At 41.0% G+C, this 20,890-nt stretch overlaps 1 protein-coding gene and 1 pseudogene across 1 annotated transcript; both read left to right on the top strand.

The window, feature by feature from the left end:
- Positions 1 to 840: 840 nt before the first annotated feature.
- LOC133017741 (mitoferrin-2-like) lies at positions 841 to 11,785 on the top strand. The gene is made up of 4 exons (XM_061083908.1): positions 841 to 1,266; positions 7,318 to 7,546; positions 7,704 to 7,760; positions 9,460 to 11,785. The coding sequence occupies exons 1-4, from the start codon at positions 919 to 921 to the stop codon at positions 10,047 to 10,049; spliced, it is 1,224 nt and encodes a 407-aa protein (XP_060939891.1). The 5' UTR covers positions 841 to 918; the 3' UTR covers positions 10,050 to 11,785.
- Positions 11,786 to 14,117: 2,332 nt separating this feature from the next.
- Positions 14,118 to 16,310, top strand: LOC133021512 (E3 ubiquitin-protein ligase TRIM39-like; annotated as a pseudogene).
- The last annotated feature ends 4,580 nt before the right edge of the window (positions 16,311 to 20,890 follow it).

Here is a 20,890-nt window from a genome sequence, read left to right as displayed (position 1 = left end):
TGTTCCTAGAAAAAAGAAACGGAAAAAAAACAGCAAAAAACATATATTTTATATATATACAATTATAGTAATTGATAATTCATAGAGATTGATTGCTCCTTCAGTTCGCACTTTTGTCCACAAGGTGGCAGTATTGTACTGCTCAGCTTGAGCTCATGTTGTGATCTCACCAGAATATTATTATTATGATGATGATGATGATGATGATGATGATGATGATGATGATGATGATGATGATTATTGTTATTATATTATAACCATAACTACCATTATTTATATCTTCTATCAGTCTCTATCTATCTATGTGTCTATCTATCTTCCTAAATTGTTATGATGTTTTTGAGAAAAGATCAATTAAATCTTTATGAATTTTACATTCATATATGTAGATTTGTCTTCGTTTCCAATATGTCATAACCTTGAAAGTTGGAAGAGGTTTCATAATAATAAATGAGTCATTTTGATGATTTACGTGATGCATCTCTTAAATATTGTTTGTATGAAGTAACTTATATTATTATTATTTGTTTATAAATCTCAGTTAAAATTCTCAAGTTTTTGTATATATATATATATTTATAGATGTGTTACTGTAACTGCTGATCCAAGCTCTTCCCGGACACGTGACCTCCCACTGTTACAAAACAGCAACGCCCAGCGAATCAGAAGCCCCGCCCTCTTTAATTACCCGCCTCGTTTTTAGAACCAACTGACCAATCGAATGTCCTCCTGGTGATTGACGTGTGTTTGATCCAATCAGCGCCCGCTCTCCTCCTGACTCAGTGACGCACCCCCGGATGTTTCCCGGGTTCCGCGGGAGGCTGCGAGTCACACGGATCCGCCGGGAACAGCCACAGGCGGCTCGCTCGGCTCCGGGAATCGAACCCGCGACACGGACGTGCCCTCTCGGACGCTTGAATGGAGGCGGACGGCTTCGTGTCCCGGCGACCGTCCGTGGAAGCACCGGGCGGCGAAGGCTCCGCGGCCGGGGCGGAGATCCGGTGGCTCGGCGGCCGGCTCCTGGACGCCCGGCTCCGTGACGCCACCGGAGGGATGCTCGGCTCTCTGTCACCCAGGAGGCCCGGGGAACAGGACTTTACCCCCGGGTTGCATCGAGCACCGCCGGCGGACAGCCCGACCTCTGCGGAGCCGGAGCCGGACTACGAAGGGCTTCCTCCGGGGGAAGCCACCAGCACCCACATGCTGGCCGGAGCCGTGGCCGGGGTCATGGAGCACTGCCTCATGTACCCCATCGACTGCGTCAAGGTACCGGCCCCAGGGCTCGCACCACACCGCGGGGTTCACAGCATGCTAGGCCCGGTAGTGTCGCTTCACACGCGGGGCCACCGGCTCCACAGCCCCGGTGCTCACGTAGAGGCCCGGGTCCGGTTAGCATCAAGCTAACAGGGGCAACCTTGCTAGCAGAGGTCAGCCAGCTAACTCACACTGACACGAAAGAGCCAGAAACTCACTGTTCAAGGTGAAGTGTGAATAATCCCCGGGTTGTGTGTTTGTCCTTCACTTCCACGTCCATGTTGCTGCGTCATAATATAATAACACAATCACAAGAAACTGTGAGCTTTGATATGTGCGTCTCCTCTCATTGAGCTAGCATGCTACACACGTTAGCTTAAACGCTCAGGCTGCAGCTGCACTCTGTGGCGACCATGCATCCATTATCGGACACATCCCTGGCCTGAGGGGAAGCGACTGATCCGGCTCCTCGACACGATGTTACTCCTGCTTCGGTTTGATTCAGCCACGTATCACTTTGACATGAGTGTTGTTGTTGTTGTTGTTGTTCCAGAGTACAATACTCAGTACTTCTGGTACTTTGGTCAAGAGACGAGTCGAGAAGTAAGTTAATTTACTGGAAATAGATGAAGTAAGTTATTGACATAAAGTCCAGAAGATGCTAAATATGCATTCAGACTCATATTAGATCCAGTCTACAAAGTGTCAAACAATAACAAAGTATTTTTCATTTCAATTAGCAATAATTAGAAAAGAGCAAACATTTTTCTTGATTGTAAAAATAACAGAGCAGTGTTTCTCTATCTTTTTAAAAAAATCTACATTCGTGAATTTGATATTAACCTATAAATACTATAGGTATCATACCGGGAAACTTCCTTGCAGAGATATTTGTAAATCAGAATCTGATATGTGTTCAAAGGTGTGACTTTGAATCTGGAAACCACAGAGGGTTTACTTAAATTTATTCTATGACTGGATATTAATAGAAGAGATGTTCAACTGTTTTTTGTCTTCCTCTTAGTATTCAGTACAACTTTGTGTGATATGTCAACAACATTAGATTTTGGGTCTTTCTACAGAAAACCAATAGAGACTACCACTGGGACTAGTATTATCTCACTATGTAAAAGTCCAGAAAATAATATTCTGCTTTAGATGGAAAGGAAATGAGCTCTGTGACTAATGTTCAACAGTTTCAGTTCCCTCAAGACGGAAAAATCACATTTGTGGTCGGGGGAATATTGAAGTTTAAAAAATATTTAAGGAAGTCCGTGCAAAGGTGGAAATAAGAAGGATGTTGCATCATCTCCGTGTCCCAACATCCAAACAGAGCATCATCAGTTGTCTCCAGTAATGCACCAAACAAAAATTACATAAAGATGGACTTGAACTTGGTTTTAACCTGATTTCCATTGAGTCTTTTTGATTGCAGACACATAACTGCAGATTTAAACCTCCAGAGAAGATCCATGTGCTAAGTTCAATGTTGATAAGAAAGAGTGGATGATTAACTTCGATAGGGCGACAGTCACTGGGTCAACGGGCGACCAGGCAGAGATATTGATTTTGGGCGATGAACAACCAGACGTGATATAAGGATTTACTGTAAACCAGGGTACACATCATAACTGGTACTCGCAAAGCTGCTCAACCAGTAAATAATAGGTGCATATTAATGTTAGTTTTTATTCAAACCCAACTAATCATGCTCCCTGTTAATTATGATTAACCCTACATCCACATTAATGTTTATTAACCTCTCGCTGTTTTTTCCAAATAGGAATTGTTATCCAACATGTCAGCGGGTCCCTCTCAAACATGGCTTTGACATTTGACCTTAGACCCCCCCTGTGCCCATGACCTTCCAACTGCTAGTTACACAAGTTAATGCTCCAGCTCCATGTTTCCTGTTTGTTCTGTAAAAGAGACAAAATTAATCAAATTTCAAAGAATGTGTCGTGAATATTTCTCTTTGCTGGGAGGAGGAGATTTGTTTCCAGGTAAAATCCAGTAGCTTCCTCCAAGACATTGGTGATGATGGGAAAGGAAAAGATCTCTGGGAAATGATTTGTGTTTATTTCCTGTTGGACGAGATGGAAAAGAACATCCAGTACGCTTATCGTAAAAACATCATGAAGATAAGCACAACTGTGTTTGTTGCGTACTTGTAACACATTATACATTCGATCCAACAAAGTTGTTATTCACTACACGTTCTCTGATGATTAGTTTTTTCCAGTTCATTGCATTTTTTGGCAAAAACAGCCTCAAACCTTGTTTACGAGGAAAGTTTCCACTGCAGAGTTTATCAGTCACACTATGAGCAGCAGATTTACTAGATTAGAAGTATTTATATTTCTGATTTGTCATTGTGTTGTAACTGGCAGCAGGGTTGGTAAAAACATTAGCTAGATAGATAGATTACTTTATTCATCCCCGAAGGGAAATTAAGTCGTCATAGCAGCTGGTATCTTTGAATACAATAAAATACAATAGAATAAAATAAAAAATATTGAGGTAGAAAGAATAAAAACAGAAACACAAGATAAATAGGTAGATAAAGTGCAGTGGCAAGATGATGGTAATAGTACTGATGACATGATGGTAATGTTATTGTTAGACAGTATATAAAAACAGTACAGTATATATAGTATATAATATAACATAATATATATTTATATATGATAGTAATTATACCAATATAATAGCAGTATATAGTAATAATGGCAGCAACATTATATATTATAATAATAGTAATATAATAATAATAATAACTATAACATGTACACATGTATAAATATGTGTATATAGACTTATATATACAAAGAATATACAGAGTATGAAATAATATAGGATATATAGTAGAGGTATAAATATAAGTATTTGACTATACAATAGATAATATAATATACTATAAGTGTAAGAATATATAGACAGAGTGTGCAAAAGACAATATTATTATATTATATACAATATCAATGTGGTTTATATGAACACATATTACATATGATGTGAAGTAATGTTATATGTAAAGATTGGATTATTGTCACCAGTCTGTTAGATGATCACTCTGATAATTACTTGTGTAAATGCATCATATAAATCTTTAAAACTTGGCCGGGTGTCAGATTTAAAAAGAAATCTACATGATAGTTTGTTTTGTGCCGTTAAGCGTCATGAAGAATTATGAGAAGGAACGTTTTCAGCTTCTCAATTGTGAAGTTTTTTAGTAGTTTTGTATTGTTCAAACTGATAATCCGATGAAGTAGTGCTCAGTCATAGGAACTGGAAACTAGTTGAGAATCTTTTGCAGCCGGGATGATTTAACATCTTTGCACACAGACGTCACTGGGTTTGGCCCGAGGTGCAACAGACTTGAAACTAGAACAGATTTGTGCAACATTGTTCCTCAGGTTTAAAGACCTTATTGTGAAATGAGGCAGCAGCGTCTGAAAGAAGTAGAAACAACGACCTTAAAGCATGAAACTCTGGTAGATTGAGTATCTGTGACATCAGGAAAGAAGTCATTACAGTGCAAACAAGATCTTTAACCTCCGGGTTTGATTCTACACTACCTAGTAAATACAAGGAAATTAATGTGACACTGACGTCAGTGGATGTGGTTCCTGGAATTAGATTTACTTCCTCACAGATGAGTTTTTTGTCTTCCCTCTTGTGGTCTTGTTAGTATTCAGAACAACTTTGTGTGATATGTCGCCAACATTCGATTTTGGGGCTTTTCTACAGTAAACAAATCACTGAGACTAATAATATCTCGCTTCGTAAAAGTCCAGAAAATGATATTCTGCTTTAGATGGAAAGGAAACAAGCTCAGTGACTAATGAGCTTATTTATATAAGTAATGACACCTGATCTTCCAGTCACTTGATTCACTGCATAACAACTTAACGCTAGATTCATGGTCCTTCAGACTGTGTGGATGATAGATGTTTACAGTATTTCTTCCTTCTCCTCCAAACAAATCAAACACAATTTTTTAGGTAAGCCAGGTCCAAGCCAGGTTTTACATATCTGTGTGTGAGTGGTAGATGTTAGTGTTTGTCGTCCTTTTTGTCTCATTCTGTCCCGATGTTTACTTCTGCTCCTGCTCAGGACTCAGCTCTGCTTGACACCACGCGTCACATGAGAGCTTATTAGCTGTTGGTTGAATGACGGAGGCCCAGGACCATCGTAACTTTTTACTTACCCCGACAAATGCAGTTTTTAAAATAGCATCAGGCATCTTGTTATGATTTGTGCTACAGTTACAGGACCCCCCTCCACACACACACACAGACACACACAGACACACACAGACACACACAGACACACACAGACACACACAGACACACACAGACACACACAGACACACACAGACACACACACACACACACACACACACACACACACACACACACACACACACACACACACACACACACACAGGAGAGAAGTTAAGATAATGACGCAACACTGGGTTTTAACTTCGTCCCGTTACTACACAAACATGATTATGAATTCATCAGGTTTTTATCAAGATCACAAGTCTTTTAGTTATTTCTTATATTTATTTAACTAAATATAAATAATTAAAATAAAAGATGATGTAAAACACCATTCAGAAAATACTGTCATTTTTTATTTAGACATTAAGAAACAATGTCTAATACAATTACAGAAATATAAAATGATTTATTATCAACAGTCACAACAATCATGAAAAACCAAAGATTAAGTGAAAACACAGGAAATGTAGAATATAAACACTTCAAATTATAACTTGTACTTTACAACACACTATTGCACCTGTTTGCAACTAAACTAAAGTAGAACAAGAGAAAAGATAGTTGAACATTGAAATGAACGCCAGGAATTTATTGGTAAACTGCTGCAAACAATGGTTTTGTTTAAATAAAGCCCTGGTTTAATGAACTGGTCTGATGGCTTCAGCAGACCTCAGGTATTCAGGAAGGTGATTCACGGGGAAAGGAGAAAACATTCCATTTGAATTATCATTTCCCAGAAACTAGAAACTGAAATATCCTCAGTTGCCAACAGAAGGCAGCTGTGCTCTGGCGCCCCCTGGGTGGAGCGCGGAGGCCGGGGGAGTTCCCTTCTTGCACGATCTGGAAAGTTTCAGGATTACACAAACTGGAGCTTTTCAATTGTCTTCATTGCTCTGTTGCTTCATTCCCACAGACTGATGACCGGTTCACTGCTCATCCACAGTCACAGTTGATAGATAGATAGATAGATAGATAGATAGATAGATAGATGGATAGATGGATAGATGGATAGATGGATAGATGGATAGATGGATAGATGGATAGATGGATAGATGGATAGATGGATAGATGGATAGATAGATGGATAGATAGATGGATAGATAGATGGATAGATAGATAGATAGATAGATAGATAGATTACTTTATTCATCCCCGAAGGGAAATTAAGTCGTCATAGCAGCCGGTATATTTGAATACAATAAAATACAATACAATAAAAATAAAAAATATTGAGGTAGAAAGAATAAAAACAGAAACACAAGATAAATAGGTAGATAAGGTGCAGTGGCAAGATGATGGTAATAGTACTGATGATATGATGGTAATGTTATTGGTAGACAGTATATCAAAATAGTACAGTATATATAGTATATAATATAACATAATATATATTTATATATGATAGTAATTATACCAATGTAATAGCAGTATATAGTAATAATGGCAGCAACAGTATATATAACAATAATAGTAAATATAATAATAATAATAACATGTACACATGTATAAATATGTGTATATAGACTTCACTTCCTGCTTTGTGCTTGGATGGTCGATGCAGTTGTTTACGTCTTTAAGTTTGAAGTTGAGACACATTCTTCAACACTTTGAGCACTGGGTTTAAACGATTTGATTTCTGTGTATGTGATTTCTAGTCTTACAGATTGTCAGCGTGAGTGTCTCGATACAAACTCTCTGATTTACACTCCGAGCTGTGAAGGTTCCTCCTGCGTATTAAACATATCTACATGTGTGTTTGTTCCTCTCTCCTCAGACTCGTATGCAGAGTCTGCACCCGGAGCCCGGAGCGCGCTACAGGAACGTGATGGACGCCCTGCGGCAGATCGTGCGCACCGAGGGGGTGTGGCGGCCGATCAGGGGCGTGAACGTGCTGGCGGTCGGCGCCGGGCCCGCCCACGCGCTCTACTTCGCCTGCTACGAGAAGATCAAGTTCTCACTCAGTGGCGCTATCCACCCCGGAGCTAACAGCCACTTTGCTAACGGTGAGAAGCTTCGTCCAGGAGGCTCAAAGTTACTCACAACATGACAAAACCTATTGAGTAGATTTGATTTAACAGTTTGATGTGTGATGGAGAAGAGAGGAAACTTGATGTTCTTGTGGCCGAGGCTTTAACCTCCTGGTGTGTCTCTGTTCTGCAGGAGTCGCCGGCTGCATGGCCACGGTGCTGCACGACGCCCTGATGAACCCGGCTGAAGGTAAACACTCCTCCTTGCTTCTTGAGTCAGTGAAGACTGAACTGTAGGGTTGTTCAGAACAAGTCCTCAAAAAAAGAAAATCCATTAGAGGGTGCAGGTCCGCATCCGGACACTTGGGGGAGCCACAGACACAAGAACAGGAAGTTCAGGCAGTTTCAGTTATGATTTTTTTTTTTTTTACTTATTTTTTTATTTAGTTTTCAACAAAACAATATGCATTTTCAGACAGTTACTTTCTTTGTCCATTTTTCAATTGTATACAATATTGTTATACATGGTATTCAAGTACAGTGTACGATGCATAGAAAGAACAACAAACATCAAACAGTGCTCACTCCAAGAGAGAAAGAGGGGGGGGGGTAAGAATAAGAATAAATGGTTGACAGCATACATAATTTATTAAATTAAAAGAGGAAAGAAAAAAGAAAAAACAAGTTAAATGAAAATAAAACCAGAGGTAAAGAAATAGTAATTGTCCGCTCCAGAATGTGGTATATGCTTTTCAGAGAGGATGGTGTGTAATGTATGTGAGGATGTGAGGAGGGAGAGTTGACAGATAACCGCTCAACCAGAGGCCCGGAGCCAGATTAATTGTTTCAGTTATGATTGATGTGAATCTGCCATATTTCAAAGCTTATAAGACCAGACCTGACTCTCCTGCGCTGCGTGATCGGATGCAGATGAAACCCGTGTGAATAGATGCATATCTGTGATGCATCAGCTGGTTATAGATGGATAGATAGATAGATAGATAGATAGATAGATAGATAGATAGATAGATAGATAGATAGATAGATAGATAGATAGATAGATAGATAGATAGATAGATAGATAGATAGATAGATAGATAGATAGATAGATAGATAGATAGATAGATAGATGGATACTTTATTAATCCCGAGGGAAATTTAGATCATCTAGTAGCTTATACAGTTAACAATTAAACACCTCACTGACATAAATACATAAATCACATACAGAGAACATATTTACAGATACAGGAATGGGATGCAATGATGTGATTGTGTCATTGTCCAGTAGGGAAGTGTTCTTGTGCTGCTGGAGTGGAAAGAACAATAACATATATATATAAAACAACAAAAATATATACATATATAAATATTAGGGCTGGGCAAGTTAACTCGTTTTAATCGAGTTAACTCAAGTGATGAGTTAACTCGATTGTTTATCCGCCAATTATTTTCTTTTTTCCTGTTCTGCAGCAGTCAGCAACAGACTTTCACAAAATAAAAGCCTGACTTTCACAATAAAACAATAAATAATCAAACCTGAGTTAATGCGAGATAAAATAATTAATCGAGTTAACTCATCACTTGAGTTAACTCGATTGAAACGAGTTAACTTGCCCAGCCCTAATAAATATATAAGAATATGTAGTGGTAAAGTCCGTGCATGGGGCTAGTATTGCCAGTAAAGGGATGGACAGTGGGTTGGTCTATAATAATGAGATGAAGAGAAGAGTATAACCTCCATCAAGGATGTTATGTTTTGAATCAGAACTTCTTGCTTTACGTATTCCCCCCATTGTCACTTTCATATCTGTCTGTTTGAGACCCAGTGTGGATTTAATGACTCTTCCTCACAGTTCTTCCAGTTCCTTCTCTAAATTATCGAATCCTGTCAAATGTATCCCCTCCTTCCTAATTTCCACTCTCTCCGCTCTGTTTTTTCTTTCCAGTTGTGAAGCAGCGAATGCAGATGTTCAACTCTCCGTACCGCCGAGTGCTGGACTGCATGGGCTCGCTGCTGCGGCGCGAGGGCCCGGCTGCTTTCTACCGGAGCTACACCACCCAGCTGACCATGAACGTGCCCTTCCAGGCGCTCCACTTCATGACCTACGAGTACCTCCAGGAGCTGCTCAACCCCCACAGACAATACAACCCCTCCTCCCACGTGGTGTCCGGGGCGCTGGCCGGAGCTCTGGCGGCCGCAGTCACGACTCCCCTCGACGTGTGCAAGACCCTCCTCAACACACAGGAGGCGCAGGCCATCCACGTGATCCAGGCCGAGGCCGCGACGGCAGCCGGAGCGGTCGGAGCCGCCGCCACGGCCCCGGTCAGCCGGCACATCTCCGGTCTGGGCGAGGCCTTTCGGACAGTGTACAGGACGGGAGGCGTGCCGGCGTTCTTCAAGGGCGTCCAGGCTCGGATCATCTACCAGATGCCCTCCACGGCCATCAGCTGGTCCGTGTACGAGTTCTTCAAGTACATCATCACCAAGCGGCAGCACGAGCGGCGGCTGCGCGGAGACCGGGACGGAGACAAATAGAGACGTCTCATCTACGAAGCTCTGAAGAAGACAAACCTGAACTTTAGATTCTTTGAGAAAATCCTCAACTTTTTGAATTGTTTACTGAGATCAGCGGAGTGCAGTCCTGTCTCTGAGGTCGTAAAGTCAATGTGGGGTTTTAAAAAAACATCCGTTGATGATCATCCAGAAGAAGAAGGCTTTGGAACTGCAGACAGGAAGTGGTTCCGTGAACCCGCCCCCCCCGTTAACATCACATTACATTCACAAAGCAAAGAACTCATGGATGGTAACCGTCAAAGTAAAGTTCAGTTTGTCCCTTTGAAAAAAAGAGATATTAACTCCTTACTTCCTGTTGACCACCTACAATGCAGTTTTGTGTTATATTGGGATTTGTGTTTGGATTCTGTTCTGAAGACGAGTTAAAAAATCTGGAGGCTAAAGTTCTGATTCAGCTTTAATGTTTAATATGATGCTGTTAATGTTCACTTCAAATGAACAGGGTTTAAATTGCAGCCTCGGCTCTTTACCTTTGTTTTGAGGACAGAACAAAAATGTGTCCCTGTCCAAATATTTCAGAACTGCACTGTAAAGAGGGTTACCAGTAAGTATTCAAACCATGTTACCTTCTGCCCACAGGGGGCGCACCGCTCAGCCACAATGGAAAAACTTAAAAAATGTTTAATACCATTAGTTTTGAAGGAAATGAAAAGTATTTCTTTCCCGTGGAACACACATAAACTTAGAGTTAACTCATAATAATCTTATCTTTTCCTCGGGTCTCTTCAGATTCAATAACTTTATTTATCATGCAGCTTCTCATGCAGAAGGAAACATTCTAAGTCAAACGCAACAAATGTACACCGACGCAACACAAGTGCTTTTAAAATTCACGCACATCTGCACGGCGACCTGGTGAAGGTCACGTTTACATTACAGTAGAGATTTTATTTCTTTATTCAGACCGTGTCACATATTCAGTGCAGCAGAATTATGCAATATCGTTAGAAATAGATCCTCGGTGAACAACCTGTCAACAACCTGGGAATGTTCGGATAAAATGCCGAACTGGTAAATAGTGTGACGAACTAAAGATCATTTCATTCGCACAACAATATTTTAATGTCGTTTTCATTGCACAGCATCGAAGCACTTAATAACGTCGTCATTGTCAGAACAAGAAAACAACTAACACAAGTATGGAGAATAAGGAATCTCCTTCTACACATGCCTTCTTTCAGCCGCCGTACATTCAGCGCACAACTGCTACAAGAAAATCCTCATATAGAAATAATAATGTGTTTTTGAAGCCATAAATCAGGATAAAATGTACCTAATATATATAAAAGTATACACATGGGTAAATAGAGATGAACCCAAAGACTCTAACCCGCTAAGTTTTAGATTCAACTTGTGTAACTTATTCAAATATGAAGCTACAAGTTTTTTCCGGACTGCTATAGGGGGAGGGGTTTAAAAAAATAAAGTGATAAGAGTATTTTAAAATGATTGTAGGGATTGTGTTCCTCGTGTGAAGCCGGGTTTCAACGTCGGGGAAACCACAGACTGAGGGGAAGAGGGAGAACAGGGGAGGAACCGGTGGTTTGTCGGACGACAACGCTAATGTGAAAAGCTTGAACTCTGTGTGAAAGCAACACCTGTATTTTGTGAATTGTAAATAAACTCGCTAAGGCAGCTCCTCGCAGAAGCAGGGTCTTCTCTTGGTGCTGGCTCTCCAAGCGCTGAGAGGATTTCAATCCGTCTGCCTGGCCTTCTTTTCTCTCGTCTCTTTCAGCAACTTCTCACATCTAGAGCCGTGACTGGGATGCACTCCGCAGCCAGTTTATTAGGAACACTGAGCTGGAACCACTCTAAAACAACAGTGAAGAATCATAAAGGTGTATTAGATAGATAGATGGATACTTTATTAATCCAGAGGGGAATTCAGATCATCCAGTAGCTTAAACAGTTAACACTTAAACACCTCACTGACAAACATACATAAATCACATACGGGGAATATAGATACAGATACAGGAATGGAATGCAATGATGTGATAGTGTCAGTGTCCAGTAGGGAAGTGTTCTTGTGCTGCTGGAGTGGAAAGAACAATAATATATATATATATATATATAAAAAACAACAAAAATATATAAAAATATGTAGTGGTAAAGTCCGTGCATGGGCTAGTCCAGCCAGTAAAGGGATGGACAGTTGGTTGGTATAAAATAATGAGACCCCTCTTCAGCGTGATGTTATAATATATATTTAACATGACAATATATATATATGTCATGTTGTAATGATCCGTTTCTATAGAAGCTGAAATAAACAGGAGTTAATTTAACTTTACGATCATTGATTGAATGTTGGCTCCAGTTTATATTTTGTTTAATTTATTAGGATTCCCTCTGGCTACAGAACCAGTTAACCACAGATTGTAGGATTAATTACATCTCAGTGAAAAATTGTGTAGTGTCTCAACCAACCAGCAGGGGGTGCAAATACAAAGACAATGGCCACCAGATGAACACGGTTGTAAATTCAGTGATGACAAATAGAAATGACAAGACTATGGCAAAGACTTAAGAGACGATAGATGACGTCCTGGACAAAAGTGACTCAGCGTTGGTTGTGCAGGAAGTTCAGCAGGTTGTAAAACCCCCGGGGACATTGGTTAGTCAGAGTTCTTAACTTTCTAACTCTGAAAAAGTTGAATAATCCGCTCGTCTGTTATTGTGATGAATTTAGTAATAATTTACGTAATTTATCAAGAGCAAAACAATTGTAGCTTTTTTTAAATTGATGGATGAAAGCGTTTTTATTATTTGAATAAAATTGTCATTAGTTTTATACCTAAAGTTGGTTAATATAATATTTTGCTCGAAACAATTTGATCTCAAACTCAAGTAGAACTCATCAGACCCAATACAATCTAAATTCTCTTCATGAGATTATTGTAGGAGACATTATTTTCTGATGTCAGTATAAAAAGACACGGATGACATGATATCGAATGGAAGCAGAGGAGAATAACACTTTCTGTCCCTCTATAACAGGGGTTTTCAACTGGTTTTGTCCCAGGGACCATTCTGACTAGAAAGTAATCCGCGGCCCACTGATGTGCCTACGTGTGTGTGCCTAAGGAAGTTTTGACATTTGGTTTAACATGACTTAAAACTACAGACATGTAGCTGACATGTTGAGAGAACGTTAAAGTAACGGTGATCAATAACAATCAACATAAACTGGGGCTACAACTGAAGAGGGAATATGACAAAGTGATGCAGAATATGTCACAAATGATAATCATACAATATCACACGAACAATTGAGGCCTACTTAAGTTTAACCTCATGATCCCCAGCACCTTTATATTATTTTAAACATATTTTGCTTATTTTAGATATTTTTCACTATATTCAAGAGTAATATGGAAATGTGTTGAAATTAGGGCTGGGCAAGTTAACTCGTTTTAATCGAGTTAACTCAAGTGATGAGTTAACTCGATTGTTTATCCGCCAATTATTTTCTTTTTTCCTGTTCTGCAGCAGTCAGCAACAGACTTTCACAAAATAAAAGCCTGACTTTCACAATAAAACAATAAATAATCAAACCTGAGTGAATGCGAGATAAAATAATTAATCGAGTTAACTCATCACTTGAGTTAACTCGAGCTTGCCCAGCCCTAGTTGAAATATCTAAGCGAATTTTGCGGACCCCCTGCAATGCCGTCGCCGACCACCAGGGGGCCGCGGACGCCCGGTTGAAAACCCCTGTCCTATGACATCAGTGTCCAACACTTTTAGCTGTCCTCTGGAAACACTTCCGTTGTCGTTTTCTGTATTTGCTGCGCGTGTCTGTAATATGTTGTGTAGTGTTGTGTTGTGAAATCGATGAAGATGTTTTCCACCTGCATGTGTTTTGTCCACTTGCATGTGTTTTCTTAAGTTGCTGTGCGTTGAGCTCTCAGGGCCACCGTAGTTCCTAATGTGACCAGAGTGGAAAGAGTTAAACAAACCCAGGAAGTGGAGCAGAGCAGCAGGGGAGGGGCCATCACCAGCGTCATCATGCTGAAGTGAAACTCAAGGAGGAAAGTCACAGTTTGCTCGTCACTTCAAGCTGCTGCTTCTAAACCTCACAAACTTCACAGGTAAATTTAAACCTTCCATTAAATCTATAACAGATTATTCAGCACAGATATGAGTTATAACTGCCTCCCATGTGTTTGTCCAGATATGGCTTCAGCCAGCTCTCTGCTGTCAGAGGAGAGGTTACTGTGTTCCATCTGTCTGGACGTGTTCACAGACCCAGTCTCCATCCTGTGTGGACACAACTTCTGCAGCTCATGTCTCCACACGTACTGGGACAGCGGAGACACTTGCCAGTGTCCCATGTGCAAACGGGAATTCTCCACAAGACCTGAACTCCAAGTCAACACTGTCATGTCAGAGTTAGCTGATGAGTTTAAGAAGTTGGTTCAAGTCAAAGCCTCGACTCCAGGCCCACAGCTTCCAGCGCTTGACGTTCTTTGTGACATCTGCTCTGAGATAAAAGAAAAGGCCGTTAAATCTTGCCTGACGTGTCTGACTTCTTTCTGTGAGTCACACCTGGAGCCGCATCGGAGAGTTGCTGGGCTCAAAGGTCACACGTTATTAGAGCCAGTGAAGAATCTCGACGACAGGATGTGCAAGACACACAACAAGATGACCGAGCTGTACTGCTTGAAGGAGCAGGCCTTCATTTGCGTCCTCTGTCTGAAAGCTGATCACAAGGGTCACAACGCCGTCCCCCTGGAGGAGCAATATGAAAAAGTGGCGGCAACAAAAGACGAGGCACAGGCAAACATGCAGAAGTTGATACAGACACGGATTGAGAAGATAGCGGAGGTTGAAAAGTTACTCGATGTCAGCCGGGTAGATTCTGAAAAGGAGGAACAAGCCGCCGTGCAGGTGTTCACCGAGTTGATCCAGTCCATTCAGGCGAGCCAGGCCGAGCTCGTTGAGGCGATCCAGCAGAGGCACAGAGGAATAAAGCAAAAGGGTGAAGAGCTTCTCAAAGAACTGAGGAGGGAAGTGACTGAGCTCAAGAGCCGAAGCAGTCAGCTGGAACATCTGTCACAGTCACAGGATCACTATCATTTCCTCCAGAGCTTCCCGACCTTGTCCAAACCTCCACACGAGAGCTGTCCCGACACAGACCTCGACCCTGACCTGTCTGTCCAGGACATGCAAGGACACCTGACTCGGCTGAAACAGAGAGTTGAGGAAATAATGGAAGAGATTCCTGAGATCAGAATGAAAAGAATGAGAGAGCACGCAGTCGACTTGACCCTTGACCCTGACACTGCATTTTACTCACTTGTCATAAGCGAAGACGGAAAACAAGTTACAGTAGAAGACAACTTTGAAAAGGACAAAGTTAAAGACAATCCAAAGAGATTTGATGCATTTCCTCAGGTTTTGGCAAAAGAGGGATTCACGACAGGGAAGTTTTACTTTGAGGTGCAGGTGAAAGGAAAGATACGTTGGTTCGTTGGCGTGGTCAGGGAGTCGGTGGAGAGAAAGAACTGGACAAGTGTGTCAGCTGAAAATGGATATTGGTCCATTGCATTGTTTGATGGCAAATATACAACAACTGCAGACTAAAAACCTATAATATTGAAAGAAGAGCTTCAGAAGGTGGGCGTCTTTGTAGACTACAACAAAGGTGAGGTGTCTTTTTACAATGCAGACTCTAAATCACTCATCGGTTGTATCACAGGCTGCTGCTTTACAGAGAAACTTTATCCGTACTTCTGCCCTCTGTGGAATGATAATGGAAGAAACTCCGCCCCTCTCATCATTACACCTGTACCTCAAACTCACTAGTCCATCTGTCCCATTCTGGAGAACGTGAAACCCATTAAAGTCAAGTGGGGATTTCTTTAAATTCGGTACAAACATTCACTTGGAATCCAGGATGAACTGGTTAGAATCTGGTAGCCAAAGGTCAAAGGTCATGGTGGCCTCACAGAACAACAAATGAGAAAATGTTGATTATTTATCATTTTGAATCAAAGATCTATTGATGAATTACATTGGTCAAAGGTCACAGGGACCCCATATAAATCTGGAAAAAATGTATGGACACAGTGCATGTTTCTAGTTATTGTTACTGTCTGATCCTTTTATATAAGAATGATAAAGTTTACTGTCATAATGTGGTGTTGGTTTTAATTCAAGTATTTTATCAAGTGTTTCAATCGTTGAAATATTTACATAATAAACTGAATATATACAGATTCTGTTGTGTCGTTCTTTCATGTGACAGCTCAGCTGGATTTATATATTAAAGACTAAAGCAGTTCCTCTACACATCACACTACTCGTAGGATTACAGTCCGAGGTTCCAGTGTTTGGAGCAGATCACAGGTTCAGTATTTTGCACTGAGATAAATGTCAAGGGGCCTAAACTACATCTTATCACAAGAGATCTGTCTCAATGATGATTGGAAAATTTGCTAAACTGTAAACGTTTTTAATTCATTTTTATAAATAATAAACTTTATTACTGCAGATGTCTACTGTTAACCCTCGGAGACCCACTGGGCCGTATACAATCTCAAATATCATGTTGTCTTTAAACAGAACTGACTCCTCTGGTCTGAGCTGGAGACATGCCGTGTGGAACCGAATTTGTAAGATGTATTGGACGTTTTTGTGTCTCCTATGACAGGTGTTTTCAACTGGTTTTGTCCCAGGGTAAACAAGAATTGAAAACAAAATTAAAATGCAGTTTGTATTTGTACTGCATCTCAGAACCATATGAACATCAATATATAACGTTCATGACTTAAATGTACAGACATGTAGCTGACATGTTGAGAGAACGTTAAAGTAACGATGATCAATAACAATCAACATAAACTGGGGCTACAACTGAAGAGGGAAGACGACAAAGTAATGCAGAATATGTCACAAATGATAATCATACAATATCACACGAACAATTGAGGCCTACTTAAGTTTAACCTCATGATCACCAGCACCTTTATATTATTTTAAACATATTTTTCTTATTTTAGATATTTTTCACTATATTCAAGAGTAATATGGAAATATCAAAGCGAATATTGCGGACCCTCTGCAATGCCGTCGCCGACCACCAGAGGGCCGCGGACCCCCGGTTGAAAACCCCTGCTCTATAAGACAAACTGAGGATCTCTCTACTCATCTGTCCTGACAGACCCCCCCCCCTCAGCAGAGGATCCGGTTTCACTCCAGGCCCCATGTTTGTTGTCGTTCCCCGCGGCCTACAAGCTAAAATGTTGTCTTTCACGTCTCCTGTCTCACTTGTCCGTCCCCTCTCTCCCCCCCCGTTGATCTCTGTCAGCGCCGGGCCTCTGAACCGTAAGTCGATCCCTGGAGTCGGACAGGAAGGTCTTTGCAAGTGAGGTCAGGAGGTCAGGCCGTCGTCTGGAGGGCGCACGGCAACAGGTCGGCTCAGAGCCACGGTCAACACCAGACACGTGTGTGAGTGTGTGTGTGTGTGTGTGTGTGTGTGTGTGTGTGTGTGTGTGTGTGTGTGTGTCTGTGTGTGTGTGTGTGTGTGAAAGGCAAAGACAAATGAGGCGACACACACCCAACTTAAATTCTCAAAAGAAGCATTCAGGAATATAAAGGTCTGCATTGATAGATAAACACTTATCTGAATGTGTATGTATTTATGTGTGTTTGTGTGTTTTTAGCTGTAAAAAGAGATTTGAACCAACACACCCCCCCCCCCCCGTCGTCCTCTCACTTTGATAAATGGAGTCCTGGTGTGTAAATGGGGGACGAGTGTGTAATCTCTCCATCGGTGACGCTCGGCCTGTAAAACACACAAATACAGAGCAGACCACACTTCATATAAATGTAAAAACCGCATCAAAAATCCTCATTTATCATAATCCCAGTTGGCAGCGGTTCACCACGAGCCGCCTGCTCCCCAGCGGTGGGACCACCACACAGGAGAACACCCAGGGGGGGGGGGGTGTGTGTTGCTTTGTGGTGATAAAATACACACATCACACATCAGGTTCATTTAAAACATGGAAGCACAACCAAGACTGAAGGGGAACGAATCAGTGGAATCAGGAAGATGCATCTCGCGGCTACAGTCCAGCTTCTAGAGACTCAAACAAATATATATATATATATAATATATAAGATGAATTAATACCCAGCCACAAGACAATTTGAGAATAAATACCACCAAACTAAAACACAAACCAGCCCATGTGTTGCTTTAATTGATTCATGTACAGTACTTATCAGCTGATGTTTGTTTACAATCACTTGAGTCTCCAGACCTTCAACTGTAAAAATAGATAAATTACTAATTAACTAATTAAAGATAAGATAAGACTTTATTAATCCTGAAGGAAATTCCTCTTCCAGCTTCATCGGATATTACAGCGCAGAACAATATATAGTAGAATAAAACATAATAAAATATAAAGTATTTGGTGTTAAATACAAGTGAAGATTAAAATACAGTAAAACTGTCAGCATATTATAATGAAATACAAAATGTATTGAGAAACTAATACTTATCCACAGTGGCAGTAAATAGAAATGAAAAAGGAAAAGTGATTTGTGATACAGCAAATTATATTTAAATTAAAATAATGCACATTATATTGAAAATAAAAGAAACTAGACTTATCAGGACCTTGAACACATCAGTGGGATAAGAACGACCTCGAATGACAGATCCATCTTTGAGAAAACATTATTCAACATGTTTTGTTTTCACTTTCTTGTTTCGTTTAAATCCCATCTGCTAACATGGAGGAGGTCTGCTTTAAGACCTGTACTTCAGCCATCCACCAGGGGGCGATATATTTATTATGGCCTCACTTTTGAAGAGCTGTCGCGTCGTCCATCTTTAGAAAACAGTCTCTGCTCCCGACTGAACATTTCTTGAATATTTCCAGTTATCTCCAGCTGTCCCTGAACCTGCTCTATCAGCTCTGACCTAAGTGCCTTGCTCAAGAGCTCCTGGAGATCAGCTGCAGATGCAAAGCGAGAGCGTTACTCATCCCGTTCTCCAGCCCGGCTTTTCCCAGCCGGTGCAGAACTCACAAAATTAATGAGTCTAATGATTTTCAGTGAGACACACGCAGTGCAAATTTATGTGTGTTATTGTAAACGTGACAGTTTGGGATAAATCTCCGTGGGCAGCGCTGGATAAACACCGGGCGCTGGTGTATCTTCCCAGAAACATAATGTTTTTGACCCAGAAAGCTGCAGCAGTGAGCGGATAAATGTGGATCCCAGGGTAAATATTTAGATATCTGCGGCTGATGGACGAGCTCCGGCTCTTCTCTCGGCCGCTCGTCCTCCCTCCAGGGAGAGGAGACGTTTCCAAACAGCCGAGGCTGGTTGTGAAAGCTGCGGCTCTGACGGAGGCGATGCTTCCACGTGAGCTGACGGAGCAGAGACACTGAGCAGCCTCCAAACAGCACTTTACACTCAAGCTCGTAGGTGTCACTTTTTCAATTGGTGGATATCTCATTTAACTTCCCACAGGCCGAGACGAGCAGACGTCAGCAGACAGGAGGTTCCTGGGACGCTCAGCAGAACCCGACCTGATGGGTTTTACTGTTTCACACTTATACAGATGATGTATGAGGACATCTCTGAGGCGAGAGCTTCGAATATAACTTTATTTGTTTGTGCCGAGGTGGAGGAGACAGTGAGAATCGTCCGGGTCGGACCTGACGACAGAAAACAATACTCATCATCAGTACTTTACCCAGTTTACTCTCTGGATCGAGGCCATTTTGGATTCGCTCAGTGGAGATCACACCTCCCTCAACTGTCCCTCAAATTATATGAATCTCATAGATATCAGTTCTCTAAATATGCCTGATTTTAAAAAAGAATCTGTATTTTTAAGAAAGAAAATGAAGAATATATCAAACTATAACTAACCCTCAAATTTAAAAAATATTTTATATACATTTCTTGTTGACCCACAAAGCTCCAATTAAATGCTCCATTCTTTTCCGTATTGAATGTTTAACATAAATTTCAGACCTGCGCTGAAGTCCTGACATTATTCCGGAATTTTCCTCTTTGTGGAAATGCAAAATCTATCTGAGTCAGTTGTTCTGCACATTTGAGAAAACAGCAGGACTATGTGTGGAAGCTTCCCAGTGACCTAGTGGACGTGTTGAGGTTTCTAACATGTGACGTGAAACTGGAAGAAGACAAATATCTCAGGATGAAGAAGAGGAGCCGGACACGTTGAAGATGAAGACGTCAACTGGTTGGTGGGAACGAGTCGGACCTCAACTGTCCCTCAAATTATATCAAACTGCACAATCTCACAGATGTCAGTTCTCTGAATATGCCTGATTTTTTTTAAAAGAATCTGTATTTTTAAGAAGGAAAATATCAACTATAACCACCACCTGGCCCCCCAAATTTAAAACATATTTAAAATACATTTCTTGTTGACCCATAAACCATCCAATTAAATGCTCCGTTCTTTTACGTATTAAATGTTTAACACAGTTTTCAGACCTGCGCTGAAATGCAAATATCTGATCAGTTGTTCTGCACATTTGAAGGAACTGTTCTCACTGGATGTTCCCTCATGTTCCTGTTGGTGGGAACGAGTCGGACCCGACAACCTGCAGCTGCTGCTTCAGTCGACAGAGGTCAACTCTAGAATAACTCCAGACCTAATTTCCTGGAGTTCTTGTCTGAAAACGGCTGCAGTGACAAACCTACCAACAAAACAATCCATCTTGAGTTCCCCTCGGTTCTATAGAGCGTTTTACATACTTTAGCTACAGCTCATGTTTGGGTTATAGAGGCTGCAGAAATCC

Source organism: Limanda limanda, chromosome 2 (assembly GCF_963576545.1).
Source record: "Limanda limanda chromosome 2, fLimLim1.1, whole genome shotgun sequence".
NCBI lineage: Eukaryota > Metazoa > Chordata > Actinopteri > Pleuronectiformes > Pleuronectidae > Limanda > Limanda limanda.
Note: the sequence above shows the minus strand (reverse complement) of the source record. Positions and strands in the feature narration are given on the sequence as shown.

Excerpts from the sequence above, each read along its gene's own strand:
- LOC133017741 (XM_061083908.1), top strand. The coding sequence starts at position 919 with ATGGAGGCGGACGGCTTCGTGTCCCGGCGACCGTCCGTGGAAGCACCG. Across the intron at positions 7,547-7,703 it reads TAACAGCCACTTTGCTAACG|GAGTCGCCGGCTGCATGGCC; the intron begins GTGAGAAGCTTC and ends TCTGTTCTGCAG. Across the intron at positions 7,761-9,459 it reads CCTGATGAACCCGGCTGAAG|TTGTGAAGCAGCGAATGCAG; the intron begins GTAAACACTCCT and ends TTTTCTTTCCAG.